This window comes from Danaus plexippus, chromosome 10 (assembly GCF_018135715.1).
Source record: "Danaus plexippus chromosome 10, MEX_DaPlex, whole genome shotgun sequence".
Classification (NCBI taxonomy): domain Eukaryota; kingdom Metazoa; phylum Arthropoda; class Insecta; order Lepidoptera; family Nymphalidae; genus Danaus; species Danaus plexippus.
In genome coordinates this window covers 6,793,461-6,805,991 of record NC_083543.1, presented here as the reverse complement: position 1 = coordinate 6,805,991, position 12,531 = coordinate 6,793,461, and the positions used below count along the sequence as shown (strand labels likewise).

General features: G+C 30.1%; 2 protein-coding genes across 2 annotated transcripts; both read right to left on the bottom strand.

Annotated features, from left to right (window-relative positions):
- Positions 1-2,420: 2,420 nt before the first annotated feature.
- LOC116767093 (uncharacterized) lies at positions 2,421-4,641 on the bottom strand. Its single transcript, XM_061521693.1, has 5 exons — positions 4,505-4,641; positions 4,175-4,262; positions 4,016-4,052; positions 3,703-3,771; positions 2,421-3,577 (listed from the first exon to the last, which is right to left on the bottom strand). The coding sequence occupies exons 1-5, from the start codon at positions 4,548-4,550 to the stop codon at positions 3,455-3,457; spliced, it is 363 nt and encodes a 120-aa protein (XP_061377677.1). The 5' UTR covers positions 4,551-4,641; the 3' UTR covers positions 2,421-3,454.
- Positions 4,642-6,825: 2,184 nt separating this feature from the next.
- On the bottom strand, positions 6,826-8,553 carry LOC116766815 (uncharacterized). Its single transcript, XM_032656934.2, has 5 exons — positions 8,456-8,553; positions 8,128-8,214; positions 7,620-7,668; positions 7,320-7,391; positions 6,826-7,110 (listed from the first exon to the last, which is right to left on the bottom strand). The coding sequence occupies exons 2-5, from the start codon at positions 8,196-8,198 to the stop codon at positions 6,988-6,990; spliced, it is 315 nt and encodes a 104-aa protein (XP_032512825.2). The 5' UTR covers positions 8,199-8,214; positions 8,456-8,553; the 3' UTR covers positions 6,826-6,987.
- Between the last annotated feature and the right edge of the window lie 3,978 nt (positions 8,554-12,531).

Below are 12,531 nucleotides of genomic sequence, written 5' to 3'. Positions count from 1 at the left end.
TTGTAGCTACAGTACTTAATGGTGACCACATTATTTAAAGAAATACGGAAAACAGTTAAACAAACGACCCAAAAGAGACTTAGCAGTGTTTTCTCTAAGAAGAATGCCATACCAACTGACTATTTGACTGCAAAAAGGTGACCTCATATTATTTACATACTACAAGAAAATTTATTTTTTATCTATACTTAAGTATATTTCTCATAACTTTATATATGTATCTACCATCATATTCTTAACAATATAATGTATAAAAATAGATTCACCCGTTACTTAATAAATAATGAAATATTAGACCTGTTTACATACACATGTATAAAGGTATAGATAGAAATACATTCATATCCTCAAAAATCAGGTTGAAATAATATATAAGACTCGATAAAAGTGCCTGAAGTTGCAATTCATTGAATTTCGACCAGTTTAAATGTAAAATGGAACGTAAATGATAGTACCGTGCCATAACTCAAATAACAGGGAGGTTTATCTCGGCATTCCTTATGCTCCTTTTTCCTCGCCACACGTAAATAGTTCATGACATTCCTATTCCGTGACATGAATTATTAAGTCTCAACTAACTGACTACTTTAGGGAAGGGAATTTGTTAGCGTAATAGTTTTATATGGAGCATTACGTGTATATTATTCTTTATCCAAAACTTACATTTTATATGGATGATATTATAAATATGTAACCAACCATCATTATTATTTTCGAGTATTTTTAAAAGATTTTACAATATTCGGATGAAAAAATAGTTACTTAGAAATTCAAATCTCGATTACTTAAGCAACCGGGAATAAAACAAACCATGACGTCAATTAATGTGATGATAACGGGGACTTATTGAGGAGACTCCTTCTTTCTGTCAGACACAATAAACACGATGGATTTCTGTTTGTTTTATTGACAACAACACCCCAATCATCTGAAGACTGTCTCACAACCAAACCGTACCTATGGTTGTTCTGATCTTAAGGACCTTTAAAGATAATGGCTTAGGTTTAGTCAGTATCAAAACTTATAATTTATATTTAATTTAATCTTTTCTGACTTAAGTGAAAGCTTAATTATGCTATCAAAATAACATTCTACTTTCCAGGTAATTTATTTGTTTCTTTGAATAACATTAGTTTTAGCCATATACTTTATGTATTTAACAATTTTTCTTAATATTACCCATTTATTTATTATGAAAAAAGTTATTCAATTTTTTTTTCGCTTGTATTAATTTAAGAAGCTTAAGAATAAAAAAGGATAGAAGGAATAGAGGCTGAGATAGGTAATTCCACGTTCTCTGTGCACTAATAATATATTTAGTTGTAGTCGATTGTTACTGGCCGAGCTGATCAAACGGTATCATGATTGCGAGGGATGAGGAACAACAAACAACAGACACATACAATTGCCTCACAACTGTTTATATAACGATTCCGCATTTGTAATTAGGCAGAGCTTTTTGTTTTCTTTTACGTTGTAAATATTACACTTAAAAAACCTTATAAAAACATAACCACTATTTTAATGTCTGTTAATTTTCAACAATAAATAATCAGAAAAATTTCGATATCTATAACATTTAAAATATATTCAAAAGGTCACGGCGGCATTTTTAAAAACAATTTGTTAATTACGTAAATAAAACGTAATTTGCCACAATTTATTTATTATTTATGACATTGAAAAAGTTTTATAGAGTGGGTGTAGCGAATAAATTATAGACGAAATCTTATCTTAAAATTACTTCACATGAAATGGCTTCAAAATTCCTAAATAAATTTGACTAATATCGGAAAGTAAACAAAACTGCTTTAGCGTTTATTATTTACGAATTGGAAAATGGCATAGAAAAACCTATTGATTCAATATATTTCCCAATATACAAAACAGATTATAAAGTTGTTCATTATTGTTTGATTCTTTTATTTGACTTGAAATGAGATATATGACAGCAATCTTAGTGATTTTATACACAAATTCTGCAAAAGGCAGTTTTGTGTAATATTGTCATCAAGAATTGTCGGTGGTCTGAATGGCAAAAGACTCGTATTTCAGGCCTGAAGTTCTTGGGTTGAAAGTACGACCTAGGGATGTCACTGAGATACTGGATCTCAGTTTAGTACATTGAAGAGAGGGTGGCATGAGGGTTATGATAACACGCTGTCCTCCAAACCTCCAACCAAACTTCGTTAATTAAGCGAGTTCCTGAAAAACCTAAGGTTCCAGAGGAACTTGCACGGTTTGAGGGGCTAGGGGTGCTTGATAAGTCTAGGGTGGTAAGGAAAGATGGAGTGACAAATAGTGTCATCATAATATAGTATAAGAAGAAATATAGTCTATAATTACTTACACTGACATTTTTATACATCAGTAGGCCAACTAAATAATAGGATTGTTTTCCTTATAATAAACTGCATTGGTGACCGAAAAACTAAATTAATTAACATTTATTAATTTGTCATATGTATTTATTACTAAAAGACGTTTAAACTGCTGGTACAGAAGATGAAACTGCTTATGATCTAGTCTAACAAATTCAAGATTGTGAGCGATTGCATAACATAGGACATAATTTGGTACAAAAAAAAAATTTCATTGACCCGACGTATTTCAAAGTATGCAAAGTTTTTTTTGACTCGGTAAAAGTAAGTAAAATCTGCTTTTGATTTTGCAAAAAAATAAAGCCAGGTAAAAAAAAATTTAGCGATAAATCATAAATGATGTCGGTAAATTTGCCCCAATTCCTACTATTTCAGCTAAAAGAGGAAAAATACATACTTACCAGAATAATTATTTTATTCCCATAATGCGAAAAAATAACCTGGATTTTAAAATGCTTAGAATTATTTTTAAAAATAGAAAATGTAAAAACATTTGCTCAGGTCTACACTTATACATTAATAGGCAATGATTCTATCTATAACTAACATATGAATTGATGAAAATATATTTAAATTATATAAAAATTAAATGAATGTGCCATAAGATGTTATGCAGATTTTAAGTTATAGTTTTTTCACTTAAAATAATTTTACTATGCACAATTACTATGTAAAACAAAATTTGACCAATTATTTAAAAAGATGCAACTAAGAATTTTAAATTTCTAGCGTTTTAATGATTAGTTTATATCAAATGAAATAACCAGTGTTATGAAAGGTTTTAGAAATCTAAATACTGTTATATTCATTTCATTTTAACCAAAAATAATTACAGTCTTTGAATTCGTTACCACAAAAATAATATCGTAACAATTAAATATAAATTCATGAATAGACTCGAGTCACTATAAATACAAAACAATACATGAATGTGGTAAAAAAATATGTGATGATACTACTACTTCCAACTCCAAAGTAAGTGAACATCATTAAAAACGAGCAAAATGTCCTTTTCCGTAAATATTAAGATGACAATTTCTTTATACTTCTTACTTTGAACTATCGATAGTTCATTACTGGTAGTCATATTCATAATCCAATACAAATGTATTTTCGTTATTGTTTCCTCCGCCGTAAATCACATTTTCTTCTTTTGGTATTTTTTTAACCCGCGCAATATGCCCCCAAGTGGAGTCCTGAAAACATTAGCATAAATATCAATAATTAAGACATTAAATTTTAAAACATGTCTTGATTAACAAATATTTTATTAAAATAAACTTTAAATCGTATTTTTAAAAAATATATAAAAAAAACTTACCAAAATACCCGTAACTAAACCTTCAACGGAATTAATAATATTTGTGGCACCTCTTTTAAACCGATTTACCTATAACAGTAATACATTATTATAATTCCTATAATTTTTAATCAAATAATCTCTTCATCTTTGTTGTCAGAATATTAATAAATGTGAGAAATGTTTCTACTATAAATTTGTTAATAATTATCATAATTTCTGCTTGAAAAACTAATGTTAATTTTGATATTTAATTCCCAGCTAATTAAAAGTAAATGAGCATGATGCAAAACATATTCCCAGGTTCATAATACTAGCACGAGTTAAAACTTACCTGTTCTATGTGTTTCGAACCTAAAGCTTCCTCCTTACTGAAATCAAAATACACTTTATATTAATTATAAATATAAACTCTTTCATGATTTGATATTTTTCCAATTTAGGTAATTGTGGATATTTAAAATCCTGAATAACTGTTCAAAATTTTGCTTACTTCGCCGATTTGCTTTCAACAATTCTGGAAAGAGCGATTGTTATCAGCATTATTAAAAATATTGGATAAATTTTAACACAACGTCGATCTGAAAAAAAAAGAAAATTATTTTCCTGAATAAAAGCATACCATTCCTTTATGACTTTAATATGTTTTGTATCAAAGACAATGAGATTATTTTACCACCTCGTAGTATTCTGACTCAAAACAAACATTTATCAAGATATTTATAGAAATATTTGTCTTATTAAGTACATCTTCAATTTTACTTTTAAACATTTTATATAATTATTAAAAATTAAGATATTTAAAGAAATACAACAACTTTACCGTCCATCATGTCCCGAGTGTATGTAAAAATATAATAAGAATTCATTACGATATAAAATGACGCCGTGTTAAAATTATCTTTTATGGAATTTACGTAGTTTATCGCATTCGGGTCAATTTGTTGGCATCGAGACGTCTCTTGGACAAAACTATTTTAATGATTGCATAATTATATAAAATAAAAAAGACAACTATATACATTTGAACAAAGCAGACGAGATGAAAAAAAAATTTCATGTCTTCCGCCCGTGATCACGGTCGCTGCAAAGTAACCGAAACGTCGGGTTTTTATATTTAAAGAATAATATAAAACGCGTTGTACAAAAAGCCTTACTTTCATTTAAATGAATACGCGTGAGAATTTTATATATCAATGTTAGATACTCATTACTTTATTGTAGTTCTGATTAAAACATTGTTTTAATCTATTTTGTCAATAAAATTATTTCTAAATTAGAAATTTATTAACTTTAAAGGATATTGAATTAAAAAAAAAATTTGGTTGCAAAAACCAATATGTGACATGCATAAGTCACATATTAGCAATTTTGAGGATTCAAAATTGCTAATTTATAACATTGTTAGTTTATTATTTTGAGGTGACTTACATTTATTATACTTTTTGCAAATAATTTATAAGTCGGTTAGGCTAAGCAAAGACTTCATTCTACTGACGACCTTTTCAGCTTTCTACTGCCGGCATTTGTAGAATACAATCAGTAAGCAAAGCCTGTGTTCTTTTAAATAAATTATTTAGTAGCAATTCAAAGTATGCTAAATAGCAGAGGAAATTAAAAGAGAAAATATTTAATGCTTCTGTTTCTATTATTTAGTTTTACGTTATATAAATGTAAATTTGCATAGCTAATGCTTCAAGTATGATCAGAGGTTTAAAAAGAAAACTACAAAATCCCATCTATGTTTATAATAAAATATATGTATAAGGTATCATTTATTCACTTAAATAAAAACACCACTTCATATTAAAAATATTAAGGTATTATTATAGTTGAATTAAAAACCCTAGACGTTCGATACGTATGTTTAAAAAAAAATATAGGAATCGTCGTCTGCCCGTGATCACGGTTGCTGCAAAGTAACCGAAACGTCGGGATTATGTAGTTTTTAAATAATAAAATCCGCGTAGTATATCCGAATAATACTAGTTTCATTTAAAAAAAAATATAGGAATATGAAATGTTAGTCACTCATTTATAACAATGGAATTTGTTGTTCAACTTTTTTTGAGTGTAAATGTTATGAAATTATATTAAATACAAAACGTATTTTTAGTTATAATAAATAAGTAATAACAAGGAAACTTTCCTATTTGTTGTTTTCAATTAGGAATTGCCGCCTTTGCCGTTGTAAGTCAGCCATTAAGGTAAATATTGTTTACAAATCTGTCATATATTATAAAAAATACATATTCTCAACCGAAATATATCAATACGTGTTATTTTACTTTAGAAAAAATATATTTAACGACCAATTCATAGTCCATGTTGATCAATTTTAATATTAAGAGCGATCGTAGCTCATGCCAAAAAATAAATTGTAGAGATGTCAAAACTAATTTTAATTTTATAAGTTACAATGATACATATGGATTAATTGAAATTTATTTTAAAACGAATAATTTACAAAAATCCTAACAATGTTCAGCGAGCGTGGCGTTGTATAAGTATAGACAAATAATATTATAGTGTCACCCAAAATTAACCTAACTTTGAATACTGTGACTGGTTCACCCCAACAAGATTGAGACAAACGCTCTTTCGGTACCAATTTGTAGATCCGTATTAAATTAAAGCAATTTATTCATTCACTTTATTATAAGGTAATGATGTGAAATTATCTAAACTATTTAATGAGTTTTACAATATTTAAAAGGTTTTAATTATCCGTGTCTCCATTGTGTATAAGAAGAAAATGTCCTGCTCATAAATAGTGCCTTAAAATTACATTATCCCCCAATAAACAAAGAATAGCAGCAGGCAATATTTCTAATTTGGTGTATATACTACCAGAAATTTGAATTGTTTGATGTGGTATCTGACAGAAATATTTTAAGGTAAATAAAATATCTGAATTTTGTATAAAATCATACAATGTCGACCTCTGTCTTTTTCCTGATCTTGAGATAGTAATTGTACTATTATATATATACGAGTATAATGGTAAATTACTAATAGTAGTCATGTTCAAGTGAATTAAGTTAAATACCACAAAAAAATCTGTTCGTCTGTCCCCATTAACCATTTAGTCAAAAAACTGTTTTATTTCACCAGACAAGAAAACAAATTATTTTAAAATTTATTTTATTTAATATATTAATTACTTCTTATAAACTAGTATCTAGACATTCTCGGTATTTCAGAATAATTTTTCTGTCCAAATAGGTTATATAGTTATAGGTTTACATGTATATATGTGGTTATGTGATTTTGACACTTAGCAGTTCGTGATAATATAAGTTACACTTAATTATAATTGTATCTTCTGTTTATATAGATTTTGTTCCTGTTGTTTTTCCCCGGGCCAATAAAAACATTCTTTTTCCTTTTTTGCCTTTGGACCTTTTCAATTCCTCTCCAATTTGAATCCTTTAACATTAAATATTTATTTAATATGTATTATTAGGAATATTTACATACATACTTGAGCTTTTTTCAATACAACGCAAATTTAACTATGTATATAAATATATATATATATAATATATTTTTTCAGAAATCAACTGCACTAGTAAACAGTTGTGTTTTTATTTTAATTATAATTATTGTATTATTAATTCCATTTTATAGATACGTACCAAAATACCCGTCACCAGATTTCCAACTGAACCAATGATACTTGCAGCATCTCTTTTACTTCGTACTATATCCTACAAGAAACTATATTGTTAAAAAATATATTAGTGACAAAAAAATATAAATATATAAAATCGTACATACGATCTATCTAAACCAAATATATAAACAAAACAACCGAGTTCAAAAAAACTAAACTCAAACTGAAATAAATACAAATACTAATAAAAACTTTGAAGAATTTAAAGTAATAAATTATAAACCATAACTGTAGTATTTTTTAAGTTGTTATGTTTAGTTACCTTTGTATTCAGACAATCTATTTCGGAGCATAAAGTATTATCGTCAGATCTGGAATAAGAATATAGTACGTTCTTTATTTATATTTCACTTGTATGATTTAATATTGAAGAAATTTTAAGATAAAACTTAACATTTTTATAATGAGATCTAAGATTTACCGAGTTTTATTCATTTAAATGAAACTAATATTTTTCGGATAAACTACGGCACCCACAACGGTACGCCAGAAAATTAAGAAACCCTTGGCGGTAGATGATAAATAACAGGACCAACTGACAGACATCTCGTCTACCCGTGATCACGGTTGCTGAAAAGTAACCGAAACGTCGGGAGTATGTAGTTTTGTACAAAAATAAATCACGCTTACTTTATCCGAAAAATATTAGTTTCATTTAAATTTACATTTTTAGCTTAAATACGGCATTGCGATAACTTAAAATTACTTTGATCTATTGTTTAATAACAGGTATTGAGAATTCCTTCTGTAAAGTGTTATTTAAATCTTACCTTAAATCCTTACAATGAATAACGTAACACAAAGCCAGCACCGCCATCAATATACACGATATTTGATTCATCTTTTTTTAATAAAAGCTGGAAATTATTGACAATTCATAAATTTAAAGATTTGTGGGGTGTCTTATCAATCAGAGAATTGTTTGTACAAAAGTAACCCTTCGTTATTATCTGTAGCTTTAATATTTTATTTACAATCAACAAGTTTGTTATCGGGCTATATAGAATATTTCATTGCACTTCAATTTATTTCTCACAATTGCCCATCACAATTGATTTCAAAAAAACAATTTTAAAAGATTAAAAATTATGATAATACCTAAACAATGCCACTTGCTTTATTTTTAAACCACAATGACCCTAATTTGAAAGATTTTATATATCAAGAGAGTTGTTAAAAATTACTAGAGTATCAAGCTAAGAAATAAATGTACGTGTAAGATTCTTCGCATCGCCTTAAATACTTGTTTTAAAATTATTAATTGCTTGGTATTTACGCAGTTTATCAGGCACGGGTCGTTTTCATACGTATTTGAGTTACGATAATGATATTATTCTCATTTCAAAGTGCTTAAACAAAACAAAACATCACCGTTTTATTATACAAACATTATGTGGGTAAAGACCAGAACTATAAAGTTAAATCTGACGTCTGTTTTATATGTATTTAATGACATTTCAATATTTAATTTTAAACAAATTATTAAAAGTTACCTACAAGCTTTTCATCTGTTTTAGATGTGACAAAATACGAAATCACGTTCCAGTGTACTTATCAATTAAGCTATCGTGCCCTGGCTCGTACTGGTAAATTAAGCCTTCTATAGATATCAACCGTCATATCGGCACAGTGGCGCCATCTATTAAGCTTATTTATATGTATCCTAGCAAACATTTTCTTACTCGTGGTCGTATGAAATGTTCTAAATAACAAATTTTGTATTTTCTATTAAAATTTTAATTAGGATTTAAACCATAAATATACAAGGAAAAGGTATTTATATAATACTTTGCAATATTTCCCTTGAAAATAAAAAAAAAATTGGTTATTGATTTTTCACATGACCAACATAGAAATTATATTTTCAACAAATTTTTAAACGCTTTTTCATTGAAATATCCTAGCTTGTATGAATAAATTTTTACATATTTGACTTAACTAAATTTAAAATCTTTTCAGGCATTCGGATTGAAAGAAATTGCATCAGACAAATTTTAGTTTTTTGGTTTAGTAAAATAGTCTTTAGGTGGTAGAGCCATGCCGTAAGACTGAATTGGGCCCGCTCGCACCGAGGCGGTACCAACCTCCCATTGAAAATCGGCGTTAAGTGATGGTATCTTGTCAGAGATTGCGTTTCGTACGGTAAGTGGGAGTGCCGGAGGCCCATTTTCTGGATTGGTTGAAGAGAGAAACCATTCTTCTTTTCAGCTAATTCCCTTCCCAAGCTCACTCAAAATGGTAGCGGTGTACAAAACTAGACTACCCCAGGAGGATACCAACGCGATTCGCATTAGAGAATCCCTCCCTGAACACTCTGTTTCAGGTTGCCCCTTGTACTCTGAGGGTTGGGGGGTAACACCCTGCACAATACCTCTGTCCGAGGTCACAGAAAGCTTAAAGTAGATTTCTGTAACATTAGGTGGCTACATTCTAATATCAACGCCGTTCACTAACATCTCGAGGCGGTCAAGCCAGCCCTCTCTTTCTTACTGAAACCCAGATATCGTCGTCGGCCGATATCTCTCACCTCCGATGCCCCGCCTACTTACTACTACGTATGTCTCGAACATATCTGCAATCATCGCCTTGAGTTTACTTAAGTTCCGAACCTATCTATTGTTTGGATACGTGTAGACTGCGAAGACCACCTATGCATCTATGGGTGTCTTTATAGATTCCACAGCGGGAATGCAGAGACAGACCGGCTTATTGAGCATGTCCAAATGACCGCAGATTTTATTCTCGAACAAATCCCTTCTATTGAAATGGTCATTCTTGGGGATTTTAATTTTCATCACGCCGAATGGCTTGCGTCAGAACAACTGACCATGCAGGGAGATCTTTTGACGATTTTGCTCTAGCCAATGATCTCACTCAAATAGTAACATCGCCTACGAGGGTGCCAGACTTCAATGATCATACGCCTTCACTGTTGGATCTTCTGCTGACCTCGCATCCAAAAGGCTACGAGGTGCATGCGGTGCATGAAATCGGTCCTTCTTTGCGTACTAGTCTTGGAATGGAGTCTGTTTTAAGGAGAGTGACCATGATGTCTGTGCCATCCCTGTCGCTGATATCGTGTTTCAGGGTATGAAATTATTTATTCCTAGCTCTGTAGTACCCATCGGTGATAAGTCACAGCCCTGGTTTAGTCAGTCCTGAAGAACGGTATCACGTCGTATGCAGGCCTGCTATCAAGCCTGGGTTGACGCGGTCGCATCAAATAGTTTAAAGACTAATTTTCTCAAAAAAGAATACAACTCCAGCTTCAGATCCTACTGAATACCGTTATTACTACTGAATACCGTTAAAACTGAGATTTATCGTGTATTTATTTTATAATTCGTTTTAGTAAGTTTTTAGCCAAATATTTTTCTAATATATTGCTAATATATTTCTTAGTAAACAGAAAAATTGCAGTTTAATATCACTATTGGTGAGTGTATTATGAAACGCGCTAATTTAGTTATTTGTTTTGAATCTGAGTGCAGTCCCTGTCTATACTGCTCCATACGACGAAGATGTTTGTCTTTTGCGATATAATTATTTATCTAAGGAATATTCAATCATATATCTCGTGGTACAGCACCAACTCCAAAAGGTGATAAGATATTAATAAATTGTATTTATTTAATAAGGTATGAAATTGGATTATTGGAAAGCAAATAAAAATAGGGTTCGTTAATCTAAAATAGGTTTTTTGACGATTCTTGTACAGATATTTTTTCATATCATCCATGTGAATCGAGAAATCGGGTAACATACCCAAAAAAAGAGATTCCGACGAATTATATAATACATATGTATTTTAAGGCTTTACCTAAATTTTCTCAGGATTCCATTAACAGGTTTTGTTGCAATCATCATGGTACCATCTGAGAAGTCTACCCCTATAAATCTCAATCAGTAGGCGTTGCAGTTACTCGTCTATTTGTCGCACACATATTTAATGCCAATTTCAGACTTATATGGTTTCCTTATGGGTGCAATCGTTAGAACTAGACCAAATTCAAATAGGACCCAAGGCGAAACACCAGCTTTCATTCATCCAGCCGAAAGTTATGAGGTAACAAACATAAAAAAATAAATAAATTTGAAAGTGTTCATTAAGTTTTTTTATTTTATTGTTTTGTGGATTGCAGCATATTATGTCCCCAGTTTTAACCAATTAAGCTTTTATACCCTTACTCGAGACTGTTAATTAAACTTTGATATTACAACCAGTTGCATTGTTGGGTCACTGTTTCAGTTTTGACTTAATCAGGAGATCGCGAGGACACCCGCACTCTCAGACATCGGCATCGTATCTTCTAGCCCACTCTTCAATAGGCACGCTGGAGCTATTGTGGGATTATGGACTATTGACAGCATTACGTGGATGGCTGAGCCACTAACACCAGTTAACCGAAGAATCGGCAGGCAACGTGACTTTATCTGATGGATAATTATAACGGCAGCTGATGTTGTGGCCTCTCATTGAGTAAATCATAGGAATCGTTTAACATTGTAAACAAAGACCACAGGAATAATTCCTTTAAATTGCACGTAATGTGACGATTATTACACAAGGAGACGTTAAATATTTGTAGAACTGAAAATATTTTCTATTTGTTATTAAAATATCGAATGAATGTTTTATGGTCCATGCAGATCCCAATTTTTAAAGTTCATTCATCATCAGTTAATATACTACAATTATTACTAACAACTCAGACATCTTAGTAACATGAGAATTAAAATGTCGTTTGATTATATATTTCTATGTTTATTACATTCAAGCAATGTCGAGCGTGTCATTCACCGAACTTGAAAAGAACATGATACCCCATTTTTTTATTAAATTACTTTGATTATATTTTATTGTATATACGTAGAAATTTTCAAGAACCATTGTATTTAATAAAGACTACACATTTTTATTTATTAAATCTTAAGCAGCAGTTGAACAAGAAAAAGATTTAGTTTACATGTCTTTCTCTTTTAAATCATAGGTTATAATTATACAATTATTAGTCTTGATAGAATTTGTAAAATTAAAAGCTTCAAAAGCGCATGACGATATCTTAATACCTGTCGATAATCTCTAAGATTTTCCCTTAAATACATGTAAATGAAGAAAAAAATTTTGGGATACAACAACTTTTTACTATTTTCTATCTATAGAATCCCTAGGT

What these genes read in the sequence shown, in the direction of transcription:
- LOC116766815 (XM_032656934.2), bottom strand. Translation starts at nt 8,198, where the DNA reads ATGAATCAAATATCGTGTATATTGATGGCGGTGCTGGCTTTGTGTTAC. An exon ending in ATTCATTGTAAGGATTTAAG is followed by an intron (nt 7,669 to 8,127) that starts GTAAGATTTAAA and finishes TTCTTATTCCAG; the next exon opens with ATCTGACGATAATACTTTAT. An exon ending in TAGATTGTCTGAATACAAAG is followed by an intron (nt 7,392 to 7,619) that starts GTAACTAAACAT and finishes AGTTTCTTGTAG; the next exon opens with GATATAGTACGAAGTAAAAG.
- LOC116767093 (XM_061521693.1), bottom strand. Translation starts at nt 4,550, where the DNA reads ATGAATTCTTATTATATTTTTACATACACTCGGGACATGATGGACG. An exon ending in GTTGAAAGCAAATCGGCGAA is followed by an intron (nt 4,053 to 4,174) that starts GTAAGCAAAATT and finishes TTTTGATTTCAG; the next exon opens with TAAGGAGGAAGCTTTAGGTT. An exon ending in GTTCGAAACACATAGAACAG is followed by an intron (nt 3,772 to 4,015) that starts GTAAGTTTTAAC and finishes TTACTGTTATAG; the next exon opens with GTAAATCGGTTTAAAAGAGG.